This window comes from Rosa chinensis, chromosome 1, assembly GCF_002994745.2.
Source record: "Rosa chinensis cultivar Old Blush chromosome 1, RchiOBHm-V2, whole genome shotgun sequence".
NCBI classification, from domain to species: Eukaryota; Viridiplantae; Streptophyta; class Magnoliopsida; order Rosales; family Rosaceae; genus Rosa; species Rosa chinensis.
Window position 1 is genome coordinate 38,321,137 of NC_037088.1, and position 24,309 is coordinate 38,345,445.

Genomic DNA, 24,309 nt, shown 5'->3' on the forward strand with positions numbered 1-24,309 from the left:
TTGGAAAGATGGCTAATGTATCCTGTTTTTTTTATTTTTTTTTTCTGTGTTTTACATGCAGCATCTCATAATGCTTGTAGCTGTTGGACCCTCATCTCAGTAACCAGTTATGAGAGCGGTCAAAAGTGAAAACATCCCATAATAATCAGTTCTTGCCAAAAAAAAAAAAAAATTGTTGAAAACAATTTGCAGATTGTGAAGGTCTCTGAGAACTTACATCTCTTAAAAATTTGTCACTTTACTTTGGCATTGATGATCTGAAGAATTGCTAGATTCATTTCCAGAAAAGGGGCAGTTACCCGGTATTCTCACTTATCTCTGGATCTACTGTCTTAATCTTATGACCATGGACATCGTCAAGTGGTTTGGACATCTCAACTCACTTGAAACCTTGAAGATTACGTATTACTCTAAGTTCGATTTCTTACCATCTCACCTCATTCTGTACACATCATTAGTGTGTGTGCTTTGCTTAAAAATAACACCGAATTAAGAGAGGAAGGGAAAGATTGTTCCAAGATTTCTGACATCCATAGCATACTATCAATGTGGAAAATATATGATGCAGTTGCATTGCCTTGAGGGGTTCCGGCCATTTCCATTAATCATAATCTTCCAAAATTATGTCAGGTATTTCTTCTTCAATATAAATCTACTGCCTTTTCATTGTAGTCCTTTATAAAACTATATGACGATGGAAGCCTATAAATTATCAGCTGGACTCCACGATCAGGAGACATAGATATTCAATAAGGATATTAGAATCCTCATAACCTATCTAATTCACCTATGCACAATTGCACATAATATTAGGATGTAATCGTATGTAGAATGATAAGAGCTGATCGACCTTACTGACTGGTAAGATCCTTTCCGTTCCAAATCAGTCTATTGATAAGTTTTGTTAAAATGCATGTATTTAGAGTGCTGATTAATTCATTGACATTTTTAAAAGAAGAAACAGCATTAATTCTACATCCAATTGGTCTTTACACTTCTGGAAATTTTATAGTCTGGAAAGCTGGGTAATATATCCTCTTTGTTCTCTATACTGCATCAGTATCTGAAATTTTTAACTCTTGGACCCTTCATCTCTGTAATCAGCTGTGGGTGGTAACTTCCTTGGTGGGATTTATATGCCTTGGAGGAATGCTAATTGATGAAAGCTTGATCTTCTAGGGGGCCAGACTTGGAAAGAGCAGAAAGGAAATTCCCAGGTTGTAGTGATTACTAGTGATTGAGACTTGAGAGTTCCATAGATAATAGGCTACTTGGTTCTGATAATTGGCTACATACGGACATACCCATGTCACTTTCTTTTTTCTTGTATAATAACTTATTGTGTAAGCCCCCTTTAGGATCTTTGTGTTTTACTTAAGCAAAATTAGAAAATAGATGAACTGAAAACAGAAACAACACAGCAGATTTTAGAGTGGTTCAGCCAAAACTTTAGCCTACGTCCACTTCGTGATCTCTCTTGAGAGATTCACTAGCACTATGAAGAATTTAGGTGTTTACAAGTACTTATTGCAGATCCCTCAAACCCCTCAGACTAGTTCTTATCTCTCTATCACCTTAACTCTCAGTTTTCTGCACTTTCTGTCTTCCTATTCCCGAAAACTGACTGCAGCCCCTATTTATAGGGCATAGAAGCTGCTGATGTTTGGCTCCAATTTTATTTGAGCTGGTCAACAGTCTCTTTTCTGCGCGGGCGTGCCAGCACCGTCGGGTGCGGTCGTCGGAGGTGTCCCTTGACCTGACTTCTTTTCAGCGATTGTGGACGAGGAGAGCACCAACCTCGTCGTGGGATTCTTTGTGCCTCGTGGCGAGGACTTTTGCTGAGCTTCTTGAAAATCACCAAATCGATACTCGATGTTGTAGATCGAGCAGAGCGAGAACCACCGAGAAGTGAGGAGATCTTGCTAAAGCGTGACTTTAGCTTAGCTGGGTTGCTAGGGCGTTACCCTTGCTTGGCTAGTTCCGTAACCGTTGTGGTCGCGGCACTACCGTCGGCTCCCGAGGAGACTAGGACCGAAGTACGTTGACAGAGGGTTTGGTGGCACTAATAGTCGGCTCCTGAGGAGACTAGGACTTAGAGTGTGATCACCGATAAGAGAAAGAGAAGGAGAGGAGTTGCTCTTAGAGAGGTTGCTCTAGAGAGAACTTAGATCATCTTAGAGATGTTGTTGTTGAATGAATTGGTGTCTTCCTTTGTTCTCTTAGCCTCTATTTATAGGCTTCCAAGCAACACTATTTGGCCTTTAAATAAATCATAATGGAGCACTTAAACATTAATGGAATGTTAGGTTTAAGCACTTAAACACTTAATGGAATGTTAGGTTTAAGCACTTTCTACTCCTTTATTCCTTTAATTTTTATCTCCACTAAGAACTCAGATATAGCCTTTGACTTCTTCATATGAAATTATCCACCATCAGTGTAGATTATTGTGGTAAAATTTCAGAATTTATTTCCATGTGGTTAGGCCGGAAATGCTGCTGGACCTCTTACAGGTCCAGTTTTCCAGTTTTGCTTCTGCAGAAAATTGGACTGATTGTTTGAAGGCCTTCCACTCAAAAAAAGCTCTTGCACTCTTCATGAGAAATGATTCTTAGGATGTCTATAGTGAATCTGGAAATTTTAGCTCATTTCGATTTCATTTGGTTAGTCTGCCGCCCCTCCTTCCTTGTTTAGCTCGGTTTCTCCTAGCCGAAGTAGGAAAATATGCTAAAGTTGACTTTTTATGCTTCCATAGTAGGCTTTATTTAGCCTCTAAATATATATTTCGAACTTGTCGACAATATATAGCTTGAGCCACTGATATTGGCTCAATTTATCCAAGACGTGCCTTGTCAGGCCAAAATGTTTATTTTGGGTCCAAACAGCTGATACAACATGGGTTTAGGATTCCTAACCCTAATAGACTAAGCTTTTAATACAAATCCTAATAGAACTTGAAAGACTAACTTTCCTAGAACTTATAGAAAAGCTGCACGCAAACCTCTTTCCTTTCTACACTTGGATTTGAATTTTGAACCCTAATTTTCAGATTGTATCAATGAGCCAAAAACACAACAATCTCCACCTTGGTGAGTTGATACCAAAACAATTGTTGCAACCTTCAGGATGTCTTGAACTTCTTGAAGTAATCCCAAACAAACCTTCAAGAACCTTCACCTTGGCAAGACTCTTCTTGCCTCAACGCACCTTAAGTGAGGAGGTGCTCCACCACAACTCAGCATGTTGTGACACTGAGCAAGTTCAAGCATTGCTTGAACTTCTCTACAGCAACGGGCTTGGTAAGACAATCTGCAGCATTGTCATTTGTGTGAACCTTCTCCACAATAATATTTCCATATTCTACCCAATCTCTGATCCTGTGATAGCGAACATCAATGTGTTTCGTCCTTGCATGAAACACTTGATTCTTTGCCAAGTGAATGGCACTTTGACTGTCACACTTCACTACCACGCCTTCTTGGTGAATTCCAAATTCACTTGCCAGCCCATTCAACCAAATAGCTTCCTTTGAAGCTTCTGTTAATGCCATATATTCTGCCTCAGTAGTAGATAGAGTTGTGACTGCTTGAAGAGTTGATTTCCAGCTCACAGGTCCTCCTCCACAAGTAAAAACATAACCTGTTGTGGACCTCCTTTTATCTAAGTCTCCTGCATAATCTGCATCCACAAAACCAGCCATGCATGCTACTTCTTGTTTCCTCTCAAACATGATTCCAAGCTGCCTAGTTCCTTTTAAATACCTCAAAATCCACTTCACTGCTTCCCAATGGGGCTTACCAGGATTTGACATGTACTTAGAGACAACACTCGATGCTTGAGCTAAATCTGGTCTTGTGCAGATCATCGCATACATGAGACACCCTACTGCACTTGCATATGGAACATCCTTCATCGCATCAATCTCTTTTTGACTTGATGGCCTTTGCTTTGCACTTAACTGATGATGTGCAGCTAATGGGATAGAAACAACCTTAGCTCCATCCATGTTGAAGCGTTCAAGTACCCTCAGAATGTACTTTTCTTGTGACAACCAAATTTTACCAGCTTTTCTATCCCGCCTTATTTCAATTCCAAGGATCTTTTGTGCAGCTCCTAGATCCTTCATGTCGAATTCAGCTCCCAATTTCTTCTTAAGCTCTTCAATTTTCAACATATCCTTGCATGCAATTAGCATGTCATCTACATACAAAAGTAGTAGAATAATCTCCCCATCTTCGAATACATGGTAGTAAACGCAGCAGTCATATAGACACCTTGTGTAGCCTATTTTCAGCATGTATGTGTCGAAACGCTTATACCATTGCCTCGGTGATTGCTTAAGTCCATATAGGGACTTCCTTAACCGACAAACCAGATCCTCTTTTCCTGTTTCAACAAAACCCTCCGGCTGCGACATATAAATGTCTTCTTCGAGGTCCCCATGAAGAAACGCAGTTTTCACATCCATCTGCTCAATCTCCATATCATACTGAGCTGCTATAGACAACAATAACCGAATTGAAGTGTGTTTGACGACCGGAGAGAAAATCTCGTCATAATCCACTCCCTCTTTCTGCGAATACCCTTTTGCCACCAAACGTGCTTTATACTTTATGGCATCAGCATCATGTATTCCTTCTTTCTTCCTAAACACCCACTTGCAGCCAACAAGTTTTCTTTCTTTGGGTTTAGGAACCAACTCCCACACGGAATTCTTATGCAAAGATTTCATCTCTTCTATCATAGCACCAATCCAACCTGCCCGTTCTTCACTTTCTATGGCATCTTGATAAGTAGTTGGATCTCCTTGACTTATACTCAGAGCATGACTCACATCTTCTTCCGGTTCGAACCCAAACCTTTGTATCTTTCTTGGATTCCTCTTCGGTTTGTCAAGTGCTATGCATCTTTTAAAAGACTCAGGTGCTTGTGGGATAGGGGAATTTCGACCCCTCTGTGGGGATTGCTCCACCTGAGCCCTAATTGGTGACTGGTGCTGCTGCTCTATTTCTTCAATAGCTCCTTGATCATTCCCTACTTGCTCAATTTGCTCCACCTGAACTTGGGAATCTTCATCTGATGGTTTAGCTAATGAAATCTTGATTGCTTCTTCAACAACAGCCATCTTCTCCTTCTTGCTATTAACCTCCTCATTCAATGGCATAGTCTTCTCATCAAAGATTACATCCCTGCTGATCACCTTTTTGTCGTTGACTATATCCCACAACTTATAACCTTTCACCCCTTTCTCAAAGCCGATGAACAAGCACTCAAGGGACTTAGGTTTCAGTTTGGTTCTTTCATTGCTGGGAATATGTGCATAAGCACTGCAACCAAACACTCTCAAGTTGGAATAATCAACTGGCTTTCCAGACCATACCTCGTCTGCACACTTGAAGTTAATAGCCCTAGAAGGTGATCGATTAATCAAATAACATGCATGATTAACCGCTTCTGCCCAAAAAGTTTCAGGCAACCCTGCATGAAGTCTCATGCTTCTTTCTCTCTCCATGAGAGTTCTGTTCATCCTTTCTGCAACACCGTTTTGTTGAGGAGTCTTCTTAACAGTAAAGTGTCTTGTGATGCCTGCATCCTTGCACAGCTGTAAGAACTGATTATCTCTATATTCACCTCCATTGTCGCTTCTCAAACACTTGATTTTTCTGCCTGTTTGGTTTTCAACTTCAGCTTTCCACTCCTTGAACTTTGTGAAAACCTGGTCTTTAGTTTTCATAAAGTATACCCAAACCTTCCTTGAAAAATCATCTATGAAAGAGACAAAGTATCTGGCTCCACCCTTTGATTTTGTTGGTGTAGGCCCCCAAACATCTGTGTGAATATAGTCCAATACTCCTTTGGATTTGTTCTCACTGCTGCCCACATTGAACGTCACCTTGGTCTGCTTTCCGAGTGTGCAATACTTGCAAAATTCAAGTTTGCAACTCATTACACCTTCCAGCTGATCCCTTTTGAGTAATTCCTGCAACCCTCTCTGACTCATGTGCCCTAGCCGTTTATGCCAAAGCTCAGTCTTGTCTTCCTCTGTACAAACTGCAGCTCCACCAACCACCGTAGAACCCGTAAGTTTATACATGTTATCTGGTTGCATCACACTCCTCATGTAGACCATTTGTCCCTTTCCTACCTTGAGCTGTCCTTTTTCAGATTTATACCAAAATCCAGCCCTATCCAAAGTGCTCAATGAAATCAGATTTCTGCTCAATTTCGGGACATGTCAGACGTTTCCCAGCGTTCTGACAATTCCATCATTCATCTTGATCTTTACTGTTCCGATTCCCATAATTCTACAAGGTGAATCATCTCCCATCAACACTTCCCCGGTGTTCCTCTCTTCATATGTGTCGTACCAATCTCTGTGTGCACACATATGAAATGTGCAGGCTGTATCCAAGGTCCAATATTTAAGCGCGCTGGAGCTGGTTGTTACTGCGAGAAGTTCTCCATCGTCACTATAATTTCCAGCAACGACATTGGCTGACTTGGAGCTTTCTCCTAACATCTGCGCCTTTTTCTCCTTCCATTGTTTGCAATTCCTTTTCCAGTGGTCGAGTGAACCACATTCGAAGCAACCATTCTTCTTTTCTTTGCCTTTTCCCTTGGATTTTGACCTGCCACTTTCTTCAAATCCACCACCTCTATTCCTGGACCTTCCTCTCTCCTTGCCTCTGACATGAAGTCCCCGTGCTTGAGAACTTTCTTCATCTTTGTCCATTTTGACATATGATTCCAAGTTCTCACACACTTTAGAAAGTGTGATAGTATCTTTGAATATCATGGTGGTTTTGAAGTGCTTGAATGAAGGTGGAAGCGAATGAAGTAACATGACAGCCGTGTCTTCGTCATCCATCTTTGCTCCAACCTTCTCCAAGTTTGATATGCAATTCTGAAAATTGCATATGTGATCATTGAGATCATCTCCTTCCTCCATCTTGAGGCCAAAGAGCTGTTCCTTCAAGAGTAGCTTGCTGCTGATAGTTTTACCCCTGTAGACGCTTTCAAGCTTCTCCCATGCTTCTTTGCAGTCATATTCTCACCAATATGAAGCAAGACATTATCAGCAAGATGCAACTCAATTGAGCTCTTTGCTTTCTTATTCTTCTTTGTATAATCTGCTTAAGTCATTGTTGCAGGCTTATCTCCAATTGCCTCATCAACCTCTTGCTGAACCAGAACGTTCTTCATCTTCCTTTGCCAAAGCGTGAAGTTGTCCTTGCCATTAAAGGGCTTAATGGATGGTTTCACATCTTCTGCTTCGACAATGACTTTGCTGTTCACCATTGCAAAACACCTTGAGCCTAAGCTCTGATACCACTTATTGTGTAAGCCCCCTTTAGGATCTTTGTGTTTTACTTAAGCAAAATCAGAAAATAGATGAACTGAAAACAGAAACAACACAGCAGATTTTAGAGTGGTTCAGCCAAAACTTTAGCCTACGTCCACTTCGTGATCTCTCTTGAGAGATTCACTAGCACTATGAAGAATTTAGGTGTTTACAAGTACTTATTGCAGATCCCTCAAACCCCTCAGACTAGTTCTTATCTCTCTATCACCTTGACTCTCAGTTTGCTGCACTTTCTATCTTCCTATTCCCGAAAACTGACTGCAGCCCCTATTTATAGGGCATAGAAGCTGCTGATACAACATGGGTTTAGGATTCCTAACCCTAATAGACTAAGCTTTTAATACAAATCCTAATAGAACTTGAAAGACTAACTTTCCTAGAACTTATAGAAAAGCTGCGCACAAACCTCTTTCCTTTCTACACTTGGATTTGAATTTTGAACCCTAATTTTCAGATTGTATCAATGAGCCAAAAACACAACACTGAGATGGTCTTAGAACTCATGCATATGTCTCTGATAACTCTACTGCTTTGTCAATGCTATCCATATAGTGAGTCTCTATGTGTGTAGAGTTCAGTGAGGGGAGCGCTAGCTAAGCAAGGTCTAATGAATGATCAACTGGAAAGCATCTAGAATTTAGATATTTCAACAGATATTTTGATGCTTGAATGACATTATTTAAGAGCTATTGGTTTAGTGTCATGTAACTTGGCCAGTGTGCGCTCTTTCTTTCAATTATATATGCAGTTATTTTGCTAATCCTTCCTAATCTTTAGTTGCAGATAGACAATGTTGGTACTAAAATGAAATTCTTACTGCCATATATTGAAGTCATTTTGTCATGCAATGCTTCCAACCTGCAACGAAAGGTGCTTTACTGCCATATACTAACGTTATTTTGTCTAGGATTTGAAATTGAAAAATGACCTGAAGGATACTTTCTCCGGAACAATAAAGTCATTGGCAAAAAACTCGGAGTTGTGTGTAGAAAAAAGATGACTTGAGGACGAACAGTGTTGCACCTTCACTATGGAGCTGTAAGATCCTTTCCAGTTTCCATTGTCAGTCAATAGTTGCATATTTCCTACTAATTAGCTTCAATGGATATAGGTTCTATAGAGCACCTTTGAATTCACATACTTCTGGAATAGTACAAATGCTCTTTGAATAAGTTAACTAAAGCCAGCCCTGAGATTTTGTTTTTTCTTTTTATGCAGCATCTCAGCAAGGAAATTTTTTCCTGATTCTAGGACACTTTAGGATGCCAGAGAAGGATCATTTCCTGTTACATAACTCGAAAAAACATTACTCCAGTGTAGTCGCCTAGTAGGCGAGGGTGGGGTTTTCTGTCAAAGGCTTCAACTTCCAAGGGGCCAATAAATACTCAAACCGGCAGCTATGTTTTATTTGTTTCCTTCCCCTGCTAACTTGCTATTTGTCTTCTATTTATATGGCTTTATTAATGGATATATCAGCAAGAATCACTTGATTTTATTAGCTATTATACTTATGTAGTGTTCATATAAGAGTTTCAGAATGTTTCATTATATGCAATTGTGAAGGAATTGGATTCTGAGGTCATGAATGGCATGGGTTTGCATATATGCAATGTTTACTGTTGAAGTTGAGTCTCTACTTTCTACTGGTTGAATTAGTGGCAACATATTCCACAATTTGGTGCAAGCTTTTATGTGGGTACGCTTGAAATATTACAAAAGTTTTATCAAATTAAATAATTGGCTCAAACCAAATTAATACTATTCCAGAAAAGCTAGCTAGTTCAAGTATTAAAAAAACAGAAACTTTTTAATTCGGTCAAAACGTAATTTTTGCTATTTCATGGATATATAGCTTGGAACATACAAAACTGAAAAACAAAGAAGCAGATGACACACCTTGACCGAAGAGTTTTCCATTCAGATTACAAAGCTCTACTAGTACCTGGAGCCTGAAGGAATGTTGAAACGGGCAGGTCAAAGGTATTCCATATTTCAAATTTCAAAAACTAAGTCTTAAATTGGACGCCTTCTTTATTTTGATATTCAACCTTACATCAAGTTCTATTTTTGGTTTGCTCAGATTGCAGAAAATGTATGCACAATTGCAGGGAAAATCCGAATTATTGGTAGGTAACTGGTACAATTTGATTGTGCTAGATGATCTATTTGTTTTTGGACAGACTAAATCAATCATATTTGAGACCCAAATATAAAGGAAACTACTTAGGTATTGCATATCAGTATGTCTGCTATGTTGGTATACAATTCAGGACCACTTACCCCAAATGAAATAGATCTTAACTGCACATAGTTTAAGTTCCTGTGCATTTTTTCTCCACAACCAGTGAACCACTCATTGCTGTGGAAGAAAAGTGAAGTTGCATTATTGCTTCTCCAGTTCTCCTACTACCAAAAAGGAAGTCATTGCTTCTCCTTTATTTATATCATCCCACCCAACATCTTATCATTCACACAGGAGGTCACCATTTGAGAAAGGAGCTCTAACAAGAAGTTTGTTTGTTCATCACTTGCAAGAATTTTACTGATTCCCTCTAATTTTTTCTCAATAATTTAATTTTGCTGTTTGAATTGCATTAAGATTTCTCATAACAATGTGCTCTTCTTCATATGTAGTATACAAACAATGTGGATACCAATATTGCATTTCTACTTCCATTTGCATGTACTGATATATTATGCATTGATGGTTACGAGGAGATGCAAAGCATTTGCAAATGTTGGCTTTTTATTGGTAAATTTCTACTGCTTATAAGTTAATCTTTCCATTACTTTATCTCTTTTGGCAAACTAATTATTCCATCACTAGTGGCAACCCATTCAACAATTTGTGAAATAAAACGGAATTTGGAAAATATTGAACAGAAATGTTGGTCAAAGAAAGAGTCAACAACATTCGTAGAAAACAAATAGTTAATTAGTGCTTTCCAGCTGCAAATGCATTATTACTACTTGGACCGGAAAGGCCGACAGGGCCATCCCGCCAAAAGCAAAAGCAGAGAGTAAGAGAGGAAGAAATTCCCACTCGACTGAGAAACCACCAAAATATTTGAGATTTGCTGAGCAGAGTTTTGTTGGTTCATCATGGCTCTGTTCCGAGGTCACAAGGTCTCCCTTTCCAAATATACTACCTCTCCTTATCCATATAGCTATCACGTGTTCTTGAGCTTCAGAGGTGAAGACACCCGAAAGAACTTCACTGATCACCTCTACACGGCCCTTGTCAATGCCGGATTTCATACTTTCAGGGATGACCCTGAACTCGAGAGAGGGGAGAATATCAAGGAAAAGCTTGAGAATGCCATTCGACAGTCGCAGAGTTCTGTGATTGTGTTTTCGAAAGACTACACCTCTTCCAGATGGTGTCTGGACGAGCTTGTCATGATCCTTCAACGCAAGAGGACCTCCGATCATATCGTGTTACCCGTCTTCTACGACGTCGATCCATCTCAACTGAGGAAGCAGGCAGAGACTCTTGCAGAGGTCCCTAAATACCAAGGAAATCAATCGTTGAATGGATGGCAGGCAGCGCTTAGAGAAGTTGCAGATCTAGCAGGCATGGTTTTACAAAATGAAGCTGACGGGTATGTAAATTCATCAAAACCAAAGCTTTGATTGATTACTAACAACCGTATTTACATATCAGTTAATTGTTGATATATTTTTGTTTTGATTGCAATTTGTAGGCACGAGTCAAAGTTCATCCAAAAGATTGTTACGGTGATTCAGGAAAAGCTAGGTCGTGTGCCCCTAAGCGATGTCCAGGAGGAATTACAGGAGAAGTTGTTATCTGTTTACCCTGTTCTTGGTGACGCCGATGGGTAGCAACTGAAATTCCAAACGAGTGTGAAGCCATGGCTCCATAAGCTTAAAGAGGCTGTCTATGAGGCTGAGGACCTGTTGCAGGAGATCAAAACAGAAGCGTTGAGGCAAAAGATAGAACACGAATCTGGAAGTAGTAGCACGAGTAAGGTACAAGACCTCAACTCCAGTCTTCCATCTCATGCTTTTGACTCAACATTAATTTACCTCAGGGTAGAGGAGGTTCTGAATAGACTAGATTCCATTATGGAGAAGAGAAAAGATGTCTTGGGTTTGGAAGCAAGTGCTGGATACAAGGTATCACAAACAATACCGTCAACTTCTTTGGTAGAAAAGTCTGTATATGGAAGAGATGAAGAGAAAGAAACATTGGTTAAATTGTTGCTATCAGATGATGAGAGTGGCAATGAGATAAGTGTGATTCCTATTGTGGGTATGGGTGGGATCGGAAAGACCACCCTTGCCCAGTTTGTATACAACGATGTTAGAGTGAAGCAACATTTTCACCTCCGAGCATGGGTTTGCGTTTCAAAAGAATTTGATGTTTTTAGGATCTCACAACACATTTATGAGTCCCTCACCAAAAAAGCTTGCAAGATCAACAGCCTGGATCTGCTTCTATCAGAGTTGCTGGAAACTTTGAGGGGGGAAAGGTTCTTCTTTGTTCTTGATGACATCTGGAACAAGAATTATAACCAGGTGGAATCATTAATGCGTCCCCTTGAGTCTGGAGCACATGGAAGCAAGATTATTGTCACAACACGCGATGAAGATGTTACACGTATGATGGGTAGCCTTGAAGCTCACCGTCTCAAGCCAATGTCTGAGCAAGATAGCTGGTCGTTATTCGAAAAACATGCCTTCAAAAATGCAGGTGTTAGTGCACGCTCACGTCTTGAAAATATCGGTAGACAAATTGTTGGAAAGTGCAATGGTCTTCCTTTGGCTATTAAGTCACTTGGGGGTTTCTTATGTTCTAAATTGTTGGTGGAGGAATGGGAAAGTATATTGAAGAGTGACCTGTGGGAGTTGCCTTTGGAGAGTGACATTCTGCCATCTCTTTGGTTGAGCTATATGTACCTGCCTTCACAACTCAAACGTTGTTTTGCATATTGTTCGCTATTTCCCAAGAACTATGAGTTCAAAACATCAGAATTGGTTTACTGTGGATGGCTGAAGATCTATTGCAACCTAAAACCCCCAAAACTGCAGAAGAAATCGGACAAGATTACTTCAATGATCTAATCTCAATGTCATTTTTTCAAGTTTCATCAAGTTCCGGTCACTATATCATGCATGACCTTATCAATGATCTAGCAAGCTTTGTATCAGGTGAATTTTGTTTTAGGTGGCAGGGCACTTCTTCACCCAACAATTTGAGCAAGACTCGTCACTTTTCATGTATGTTGAGATATTGTTATAATACTCCTATGTTTGAGGCTTTGCAGCAAGCTAAATGTTTGCACACCTTTCTAACATTAGTAACATCTTCTATGTGGTGGAAGATTTCTGGCAAAGGACTCTACGAGGCATTGCCGAAGTTTCAATGTTTAAGAATGCTCAAGTTATCATGGTACGATATTAAGGAATTGCCTGATTCAATTAACAACTTGAAACATCTTAAGCACTTGGACTTGTCTTACAGTTCCACCGAAAAGTTACCTGATGCAATTTGTACTTTGTATAACTTGCAAGTATTGTTGTTGTCATGGTGTAAACGCCTTACTGAACTGCCAGCCAACTTGGGAAGATTGATCAACTTGAGCCATCTGGATATTACATGTACAAAGTTGAAAAAGATGCCACCGTATATGGGTAAGTTGAAAGACCTCCAGATGCTACCAGAGTTTGTGCTAGACAAACACATGTGTACACTGCTGGGGATAATTTGGCAGAGTTAAGGAAGCTTCAAAATTTGCGTGGAGGACTTTGTATCTCAAGGCTGGTGCATAGCAGCGGTTTGGAGGCCTACATACTGAGGGACAAGAAGTTTCTTAAGGAACTGGTTTTGGATTGGGAGAAAGGGTTTTAGGTAAAAAAGCAAGGTTCGAGAATGTGGTTTTGGATCGGGGAGAAATGGTTTTAGCTAGAACAGCAAGGAGAAAGAATTTTCGTAAGAACCCAATTTCGGATTGGGGAAGAAAGGATTGGAGTGAATCTGTAGAAGAAAGAGAAGTGCTTGAGAAGCTCCAACCTCACCTGAACCTGGAAAGGCTTACAATTGAATGTTATGGAGGCAAAATGTTTCCAGTTTGGTCAGAATTTTATTCTTCCTCTGTCCTTGTTTCTCTTAGACTTGTTAATTGTAAGAATTGTATCTCCTTGCCACCATTGGGACAGCTACCTTCCCTCAGAGAGCTTTATATTTGGGGGGTGTATTGTATATGGAATTACTGGCATTTTTAAAGAAGTCTATGGAATTTAAAAGTCTGGGTGTATTCAATACGGACTTTTAACAATCCATAAAAGTCTGGGTGTATTCAATTAGGATTTTAAAAAATCTTTATGAATTCCACCAAAGTCTAGGGGTATTCAATTAGGACTTTTAAAAATGAATAGAAGTTTAGGGGTATTCAAAATATCATTCATACATATGGAATTAGAGAATCATGGAAAATCATGGACTTTATAGTCTTTAGTATAAATACCAAACTCCAATATTTTTCCAGCCATCAGAGCAAAGATTTTGAGCGTGGAAAAGTCTATCAAAGTTCTTCTCTCTGCCGCGAAGAGGTTGGTCCTCCATCATCTCTCTTTCTTAAATTTTTTATTGTCTTTTCTCTAATGTTTCGTGGTATCAACTTCTAATACCTAACATGTTCATTGTTGTTGTTGAATTTGATTTTTTTGTTTTTCAATTGTGATGCTTGGAACCCTAATAACCCAAATATTATCACCTACTCCTAAAACCCAAAATTGTCGTCTATACGTATATGCTTAATGCTTTTACTGTTTGATCATAGCCCTGCGTCTTGCGCTATTGTTGTTATTGCAATTGTCATCCTTATTAGACCTATAGAAGTCATTCATATAAAGGCTGTAGTTATTGCAATTGTCATCCTTACTAGCTTTTTTTTTTTTGTAAATATTGTGAAATCTATAGAAGTCATTCATATAAAGGCGGTAGATTTTTATAAATCAGTAAAAAGTCTATGCTAAAAAGTCAATGGTTTTAAGAAATCAATAGAAGTCTATGAACTTTTTATAGAGTCCATGGACTTTTGAAAAAATCTATCATTTAAAAAAAGTCCACATAAATCCAAATACAATACACCCCCCTTATATAAAAGAGTTGAGTGAGTGGCAAGAATGGTCTGATGTTGGAGGTGACGATATTGAGGGTGGGGTTTTTGCTAATCTTGAGAAGCTTGATGTAATATCCTGTCGCAATCTTACTGGGAGATTAGCGTCATACAGTCTCCCATCTCTTGTGTCTTTGACGGTGTATAATTGCCCAGAATTCGAATGTTTTCCGGAAGATGGACTCCCGTCAAAGTTAAACTCACTTCTCATCGACAACTGTAAAAAAATGAATGAGAGAGAGCACCTTATGATGCAGAATTCGAAATTGGGTCTCCAAATGCTGGTGCAGAATTTTAAAGACAGAGAACTAAAAAGTAGATTGGTTCGCGCAGGGTTTGTTTCCCAGCACTCTGACAGTTCTTCGGATTCATCGTCTGGATCTGACATTTGTTTGGATTCATCGTCTGGATCTGACATTTCTGACATTTGTTTGGATTCATCGTCTGGAGGGGCTGTTTCCCAGCACTCTGACAGTTCTTCGGATTCATCGTCTGAATTGTGAGACCATCGACGGCGCCTAGTGGTTTGGCCATCTCAACTCTCTTCAAAAATTGGAGATTTGGAGTTGCCCCGCGCTCCGATGCTCGCCAGATAGTGGACTACCCTCTTCTCTTTGAGACTTGCAGATTTGGTATTCCCCTGCTCTATCTTCTCTTTCTTATCGTGGACTGTCCTTTGCTTGAGAAACGGTGCCAAAGAGAGACGGGTGAAGAAATAAATTACAAAACGATATGACAACGACAGAGGGCTTGCATTCACAGTTCTAGGGTCTTGCTTGAGCTCATGATCGACATGCCATATGAAGGAGAAACAGACCATTTCCATTTCCTACGTTATGTTGCACATCCCAATTCTCGGCTTTGCCCTTCCCAAGAAACTGGGAATGGCAAAGATGAGAATTTCCTTTGTTATCTATTGATTCTTTGAAAACCTGGGTAATGTGTCTTCTTTCTGCCTTGTTTCTTGATATGCAGCAGTTTCGTGGATAGTGAGTAAAATTTCTTGATATGTTAAGACGGAGATAAGCCAAGGTTAAGATTGCTCGCAGGACCAATATTTCCATGTCTTGATGTCTGAGTTGCAAGTATAATTCTCAAATTCTCTCTCAGTTGATTAGGTTTACTCACCTCTTCACTCTAGTAGGCAATTTCTGATTTGCTGCTTCTATTTGTGCAGAGCTTCTCTTCTTATCTGAACTTGCAGACTGTTCTTTATCTCCTCCACTCATCCACACTGTTTCCGAGCAGAATGAAAATCACAGGGAGATGAGAGCCAATTTTGGGTCAGTCAATACTTGCACTCTTCTGATCTCTATTCAGTTCATTCTAGTTGAACCGACTTGGTCTTTCATTAAAGACTTTCTAGAAAGCTTTTAAAGTTGCTGTTTCAATTCAATCTTCACATCTTGATTAAGACCTGCCAAACAAAACATAATAAATCGAGGTATATTATCACAAAAACTTATAACTCAAGCTAACTAATTTAGCATAACTTCAACAGCTGCTAAAACAAATCTGTGCATCATAATATTGTTCATATTAACAAAGAATTGGGGTGTGTATTGATTTTCTAAAAAATGTTTGAGCTCAAGTCCTCACTAGTGTGTCTTCAATTTTTTCATTGAAAGATTATAAGCTGCAGGCACAATGTGGAACTATGTAGTAAATTGAGTATATAGATAAAGTTTACACGATCATTAATATGTATATTGATCTTCGGTCTACTTCAACTTTTAGATTGCCTTGCTTCAGAGTGAAGCTAGTACTGTTGTTTTTGGTAATTTTGTGCCAGTGTGATATCAGCTTCCTAGACATTACAAGTTTACAACTATATGCAGTGCTGCCTCTAGATATGTTTATTTTTGTATATGATATGTAATTGAAGAATTAATGATCTTATTAAAGCTTGTGGCTTAGGCCCTGCATTTTGGAAAAAATGGCTAATGCATGTATCCTGTTACTTTCCATTCTTTACATGCAGCATCTCATAATACTTGTAGCTGTTGGACCCTTATCTCAGTAAACACTTATGAGACCTGTCAAAAGTGAAAACAGCTCATAATACTTGAAATCAGTTCTTGCAAAAAAGACTTTGTTGCAAACAATTTGCAGAGTGTGAAGAAGGGTCTCCTAAGTGGCAACAGAGCAAGGGCAAGATCGTCCCAAGATTGCTGACACTGACATTTATCAATATGGATATGACGCAGTTGCGATGTCTTGACATAGTTATAATAATCATCTAATAATCTGTCAGGTATTTCTTCTTGAATATAATTCTACTTATTTAACGTTGAAGGTACTTTATAAAGCTGTAATGCTGTATAATGAAACTTAGAACCTATAATTTTTTAGCTCGGGTCCATAATCAGGAGAGCTAACCATTCAATAAATGCTATTGCAAACCTTATAGTCTATCAAAATAACATATGCGGTTTAAAGTTTCACATAACATCGAGATATAGTCATTTATGTTTCCTTAACCAAATTGTAATGCTTGTTCATCCTTAGGCCCTGAATTATATATTAAAAAGCTGGCTAATGTATTCTCTTTGTTGCTTATTTCTTCAGATGCAGCATAAGTAAGGAAATATTTTTGAGGCTCCCTACTATTGGACCTCCTGGAGAATCACCTTCTCGGAGAGGAAAGAGAGGTTAATTAATTAAGACTGCTCTCATCGCCAACATTGTCAAGATTTGCATTGTCCTGATAGTCCCGGTAGTAATGCTTCTACTAATGGTATCTTTACTTCTTTACTTCCTTTTGGTGCTTTAATTTCATACTTCTGAAGTATTTTGGGACTGAATCTGAAAATGAAGAATTAATGACCTCAAAAGGTTGTGGCTCTTCTCTATTATATCAGGGGAGTGGTAACTTTTTATGCCTTGGAGGAGGGCTAACTGATGAAAGCTCCATCTTCTAGGGAGCCAGACTTGAAAAGAGCAGAAAGGAAGTTCCCAGTTGTAGTGACTAGTGATCCAGAGTTCTTTAGATAACAGAATACTTGGCTCCGATGATTGCCTACATACCTGTGTTACTTTCTTTTTCTTGTATAATAACTGAGATGGTCCTTGCAAATACAATGCTGCCTGAGTGAAACTGGAGAGAGGGAGGGAGGGAGGGAGATTGGCCCAACACATAATGTGCAAGATCATAATTGGTTTTAGCACAAAGGTGCTTTTCTGAAAAGTCTACTGCTTTCTATGTTATCCGTAAGTCGCGGTAAATATTAAATACCAACAAAACTTATAACTCAAGTTAACTAACTAGCATAGGTCAATAAGAATCTCAGCATTAACTGCAACAGCTACTACAGCAATCTATGCATCTTTTGATATTTTTCATTGTAACTGCATCATGGGGTGTGTTGAATTTCTTCAAAAATGTCTGAACTGAAGTCCATAGTAGTGTGTCTTCCATTTCCCCATTGAAAAACTATAAATAGTATACCACACAATGTGGAACCCGAAGGTAAAATGAGCAATTGATTTTACATTTATATGTTACTCAAATCATTAATATCATTACTAATCTCGAGTCTACTTTCTTTTTGCATGTAACTTCTGTATTCTCTTCTGACCACAGCTTCTGGCTGATAGTAATGGTAATCTTTTTTGTTTTGCCAGTGTATATGTTACAAGTTTACAATTATATGTGGTGCTTCCACTAAAGGTGTATTTACTTTCGTTTAGAATAAGGAATTGAAGAATTAAATGGTCTTAACTTAAGGTCATTGTGGAAAAGATGGAAAGAGAAAGGTGAATTATGATGTGTGATGTCCTGATAGTCCCAGTTGCAGTGCTGCCACTGAAGGTAATAGTACTTCCTTGTGGTGCTTCCATACTTTTTTAGCATATTAAAATGGAGAATTAATTACCTTTAAATGTTGTTGCTCCTCTATTATACCAGTAGAATTACAGTAATCAGCAAAGAAACTTGGTGTCCATGGCAACAGACAACACATGGCCAAACAGTGTTGCATTTTGATTGATAAGAACTGTCCTTACTGGCCCGTAAGATCCTTTCCCTTCCATATCACTCAATTGATAAGTTTTGTTCAATGCATGTAGTTAGAGTACTGATTAATTCATGTCCAAATTTCTTTTTATAAATTGGTCATTGTCTTAAAGATTAATACATAATCGCATTCTAGTTCAATTGATCTGCAACCTCTATCGCTTTCCTGTCATTGTCATCCATATATTGGGCATCTATATGTTTGTACTGAAATTAATTGTTGGCAGCTAAGAAAGTTCTCATGGCTGATCGACAAGGAAATATATTCGATTTCAGAGCTTTTCTACAAACATTTGGATGTATGAATGCCATTGGTTAAGAAATTCATGCAGAAAACTTAATTAGCTTTGAACGTATCATACTCTGTTTTTCCTGTCTTGAATCTTCTTTTTACAATGTTTGTATAGTTGTGAAAGAATACATGGCAACTTTCCTCCATCCGAAGTTAGCCTCAACTAGGAATGTGGAGTATTGCAATGTTTGATCCTCAATTAAAAATACCGTGGCATTACATCAATATGGTGTTCTGAAGTTTCAATAGTTATTGATAAAACCCTACATGTAAATATTTGACATCCCCCCATTTGTTTGAATACAATCAAAGCTTCCACAAGTGTTAAAACACGAGGAGCTCAAACTGTGTGTTATAGGGATGCAGTTTGTAAATTGGTATAGAATGTACATGGGTCTATAATTCATCCTTGTCAGTAGTCTAACTAGTGTTTATAAAGAATTATACATAAACAGTGAGAATCTATATTACGTTGTTAACAGCATCCGAATGGAAATTGATAATTCAGCGCTGAATAATACTTAGAAAGCTGGTTAATGTATCTTCTATCTACCCTATTTTTAATAGGCAGCATCTCAGTGAGCAAAGTTTTTACTGCTTGTTAGTTTTTGGCAACATATTCAAAATAAAATTCAGACTTTTTAAGCAGACATATATATGAAGCAGTTGAGCACGGAACAGTATTTTGGTCAAATGAAATAGAAACTTCCCAGACTGTATTAGAAATATATATGAGCAAGTTACAAGGCCATATTGAATGAGATTGTATAGAAAGTGATTTTAAAAACCAAAAGCAGAGCTAGGAACATGCAGAACATTCATGGGAGTGTAGCCTAAATCTATTATACAAAACCAGATGTACTGAACAATCGTTGAACATTACTACCACAGTTTGGTTTAGGTTGCAGTGCTTTAGGCTGCGTCTGGCTTTAGTGCTTTTCTACAGACATCAAAATGTTTGATGCCATTATTTAAGAGGTTTTGGTTAGTGTCTTGTAACTTGGTCAGCGTGCTCTTTTTCAGCATAATGCAGTAAATATTTATGGAAACTCTTCCTAATGTTTGGCTGCAGATAAACAATACGGGAACTAGAATTGAATTTCTACTTTCCCTTTTAATGGGCCAACTTCTGGAATTTGGATCCTCTTTTCATCAAAGTTTCTCTGGTTGTTATATAATGCCGCCAGCTGCAACTGAATGGTTGGCACTCTTCTACTTTCTCAGGAACAATAAAGTCGTTGGCAAAAAACTCGGAGTTGTGTGTGGAAAAAAGATGACATGAGGACGAACCGTATTGCACCTTCACTATGGACCTGTAAGATCCTTTCCAGTTTCCATTGTCAGTCAATAGTTGCATATTTCCTAGTAATTAGCTTCAAAGGATATAGGTTCTATAGAGCTTCAATGCTCTGTGGATAAGAAATGTGATAATTTGTATACTACAGTGTGGAAATAGAAGTAAAACCAGCCAATAAAGTCTAGTCTTTCATTAATATCTTTACTGATCTTGAATCTAATTTCCTTTTGCTTGTAGGGATTCTCTTCTGACCACAGTTTCAGGGTCAAGCTGGTAGTGATGCTTATATGTCTTTTGTTGCTAGTGTGATATCAGCTCTGAATATGTTCCAAGTTTACAACAATATGGTGCTTCCATTAAAGGTATTTTCACTTAGAATAACACCTGTGCTTTATTTTGTCCATATATGTAGTGAACTATTGTGGTTATACTTACTATTAAAATTGTAGAGTAACGTGTTGTGTGAATTGGTCCATAGGGTTTGGCTGAACACCAATTTTTAAGATTTGGGATTATCCCTATTGATGTTTATGAGTTGATGCAAATACGATCGTCACTTGCTTATGTGCAATGTTGACTTATATTGGTGAATTTCTACTGCTTGTAAGTTAATTTTCCATCACTAGTGGCAATACATTCACAAAATTTGTTCAGACTTTTTAAGCAGGTAACTTGTATAGAATGTTTTTAAAAGCCAAGCTATGAATATGCAGAACATCCATGGGAGCAAAGCCTATCTATACAAAACCAGAAGTACAGAATTTGGATGTATTGTATCTTTTCCCAATGGAGGGTTACATGGACCCAGCTTGACAGAGATGAGTATCTCTGATTATTGGAAATTGGGTTCCTGGCTGCAATATATGCTCTCACTCCTCCCATCTCTCTAGTTTTTGTCAGTATCAGATTGCCCAAAGTTGTCAACTATTCTCGAAGGAGGATTGCTTTCTCATTGTCACTTGACTTTGGTAAACATGAAGAAGTCGAGTCTTCTCCGAGTTTCCCAGCACTCTCACTCATCTAACAATGTACCATCTAAATCTAAAGACCATGGGTGGCGCCAAGTGGTTTGGGCATCTCAACTCTCTTGAAATTTTGAAGATTAGCTGTTTCATTGCGCTTCGGTACTTTCCAGATAGTGGTGGACTACCTAATTCTTTTAAAATATTGGAGTTATGCGGTGCTGTGCTTGCCTCAAAGTGGACTACCCACTTCTCTTAAGATTTTGGAGATTACGTATTGCTCTGTGCTGCAGTGCTTGCCAGAAAATGAGCTACCTGTTTCTCTTTGTGAAATACATATCATTGGATGTCATTTGCTAGAGAAACTGTGCCAGAGAGTGGGGAATATTGGCCCAAGATTGCTCACATCCCCCACATAATGATCACTTTCAGGCGTTGATTTAGGCTGTCCCAATTCTTGTAATCGTCATTGTAATCATGCAATTACCTGTCAGGTATGTAAATATGTTGTTTTCTTGTCATGAATCTTTTTCTTCTTTATCATACCAAACTTGTACATGGTTTGCATAGTTGATCAAAGTGTTGTCTAGAAAAAATGGCATTTCCTCCATTGAAAGGTAGGCCTCAACTAGGAATGTTCGACATCCCAATTTCTGATCCTTAATCTATTTATTGCCTAAAAACATACTGTGACATTACATCAATATGTTATATGGGGTACTTAACTCAAGTTTCACTAGTTATATTGGTAAAATCCTGCATGTGAATATCCACTTGCTTGTTTGTTCGAGTACAGTCAAAGCCTCTGGAGTAGCTCCTTGTATATATTTATTGAAAATATTATGATAGTGGACTCTCTTCAAACATTGATTATATGGAATTGGCCTGCTCTGCTTGCCGGATAGTGAACTACCCTCTTCTCTTTCTGATCTATATATCCATGGATGTCCTTTGCTTGAGAAACAGTGCCAAAGAGAGACGGGTGAAGATTGGCTCAAGATTGCTCACATCAAGTGCACAGATATCAATGGTGGAGAAACTGACCATTTCCATTTACTACGGTATGTCGCATATCCCAATTCTGGTCCTTGCCCTTCCCGATTCAGTGTAGAGAGTATATATGTCGTTGTCAATTGATACTTTGAAAAGCTAGGTAATGTGTCTTCTTTCTGCCCTGTTTCTTGATATGCAGCAGTTTCGTGGAAAGTAAGCAAAATTTCTTGATATGTTAAGACAGAGATAGGCCAAGGTTAAGATTGCTCGCAGGACCAATATTGCCATGTCTTGCTGTCTGAGTTGTAAGTATAATTCTCAAATTCTCTCTCAGTTGATTAGCTTTACTCACCTCTTCACTCTTGTAGGCAATTTCTGATTTACTGCTTCTATTTTTGCACAGCTTCTCTTCTTATCTGAACTTGCAGACTGTTGGTGTATAATTCTCAAATTCTCTCTCAGTTGATTAGTTTTGCATTAGGGGGATTTGGAAGTGGGTTGTTGGGGGGAGTGGGACTTGCGAACATCACCATCACTCAAAAGCGTGAGTTGTTTCTTGAGATAGTTGGAATGTTGATCAGGCTAATCAAAATAATCAAAAGGGAGAGATCGGGATGCAAAAATTGATGAGGCTGCTATGAGGTTATGGATTTGAGGTTCTTTCATTTTTTTTGGTTTTTGTTTTTGTTTTGTTATTTTTTTGTTATTGCTTTCTTTCTCCTTCAGCCTTTCTATCTGTATGGTTTGTTGATGGTGTATCAGCAACCAGTGTAATCCAAATATATGGTTTTGTTAATGCAAATGACAGTCTGAATGTTTCACGAATTCTATAGCATGTACTTATAGAGTAAGTAGTATGTGCACTGATTTAAAGCATAAGATAAATACCAATCTGTTAAGGTTTTGGATGATCCATATATATCTATGATAACTATGATCATGTTGAGCTGATGCATATAACAATTATAGCATATGTAAATGAAATGTGGAAGAAAAGTCTGCAAGTAGGTATATATGAATAATTTAATTACAGAGCAGAGTTTTAGTGAAAGGAAAATGAAATAAAATTTTCTAGTGCCTCGAACTAAATATACGAAAGTTCTCAGTATATTAATGCATCATTATGTCAATGGCAACTAGATTGTTATATTGGTACACCAACCTCTTATAGTGATAGACCAATCCTCTCCGCTATATCTCTACAGTGATTAGAGTAACTAATTCTATTGTCTACCCAAGTAAGTAATCCAGTTCCCCTTTCCCAAAATGTCTCCTCTGTGGCAAATTCCAATGCAACCATTTTGTTTAGGAGTCTTTAAGTTTTGGGTTGCATGAGCCATTCAAGGAGAATCAAGTGATTTGAATTGGATGTTTGACGGAAAAAATCCTAAATCAGTGACATGCAGAATGTGAACGAAGTCATTTTCTGTCTCAATGAAGAGGGACTGGCAAGTTTCAATTCAGGAAATAAAACGATATGTAGCTGATACAATTTCATTTTGTGACTTTTTTTATATGTTTGCTCTAAGGTCGTGAATTTGCTATCGCATGTACTTTTCTGCCTGTTTCTTTCTTTTCTTCTTCTTCTTCTTCTTTTTGTTTCTTTCTTTCTTTTTTTCTTACCTTGCTCTATGTTTTATGACTTTACCTGTGCACTTTATGGAAATATGGATTAGTAATGGAGTTTCTAAGCATTAAGCGACCACGCGATCGCATTGGTTATGATATTAAGGCTTTATGTAGTTCTAATCCTAAGCATTAAGAGACCACAGTGATTGCATTAGTTATTGCAGGTGTAATAAGGTATAATCCTTCCTTGTTGTGCTTTAGTTCCATACTTTTGAAGTCCTTTTGTATAAAATCTGATGTCCAAGAACTAACTAATCAGCTTAAATGTTGTTGCCCTCCTCTATTCTTTCACACTTAATTAATTAGCAAACACCTACTCTTTGTAAGTAGATAACCTGAGGACCAGAAACTTCTGCGCCTTCATTGATAAGAATATGATCCTTTCACTTCCATAATAGTAAATTGATGAGTTTTGTTAACATGTAGCTAGAGTACTGGTGAGGCACTCCTTAGCCTTAGGCCAGGGATTCATGCTTTGGGACGGCTGGCTGGCTAATGTATCCTCTCTTTGTTATCTATACTTTACATGCAGCATCCCATTAAGCAAAATTTTCATCGTGGTAACTGGCCATGAGTAGTTTACTCCTTGGTGGGATTTCTATGCCTTGAAGGAGAA

At 38.4% G+C, this 24,309-nt stretch overlaps 1 protein-coding gene and 2 long non-coding RNA genes across 16 annotated transcripts; all 3 read left to right on the top strand.

Annotated features, from left to right (window-relative positions):
* Positions 1-335: 335 nt before the first annotated feature.
* Positions 336-9,343, top strand: LOC121051004. Its single transcript, XR_005804750.1, has 5 exons — positions 336-630; positions 1,105-1,217; positions 8,147-8,401; positions 8,582-9,055; positions 9,216-9,343. It is a non-coding gene; the product is annotated as an uncharacterized LOC121051004 (long non-coding RNA).
* Positions 9,344-10,375: 1,032 nt separating this feature from the next.
* On the top strand, positions 10,376-13,569 carry LOC112197934 (putative disease resistance RPP13-like protein 1). Its single transcript, XM_024338913.2, has 2 exons — positions 10,376-10,965; positions 11,068-13,569. The coding sequence occupies exon 2, from the start codon at positions 11,450-11,452 to the stop codon at positions 12,446-12,448; it is 999 nt and encodes a 332-aa protein (XP_024194681.1). The 5' UTR covers positions 10,376-10,965; positions 11,068-11,449; the 3' UTR covers positions 12,449-13,569.
* An 892-nt stretch (positions 13,570-14,461) lies between these two features.
* Positions 14,462-22,976, top strand: LOC112197952. 14 transcript variants are annotated; one of them, XR_005804742.1, is made up of 15 exons: positions 14,462-15,590; positions 15,683-15,788; positions 16,487-16,759; positions 17,074-17,242; positions 17,367-17,677; positions 18,089-18,107; positions 18,196-18,316; positions 18,416-18,516; positions 19,885-20,127; positions 20,347-20,471; positions 20,588-20,712; positions 20,823-21,565; positions 22,038-22,132; positions 22,264-22,369; positions 22,468-22,976. It is a non-coding gene; the product is annotated as an uncharacterized LOC112197952 (long non-coding RNA). The 14 variants fall into 14 exon arrangements; XR_005804735.1 differs by having other exon boundaries at positions 14,464-15,590; positions 17,341-17,677; positions 18,413-18,516; positions 20,037-20,127; XR_005804736.1 differs by having other exon boundaries at positions 14,464-15,590; positions 18,413-18,516.
* The last annotated feature ends 1,333 nt before the right edge of the window (positions 22,977-24,309 follow it).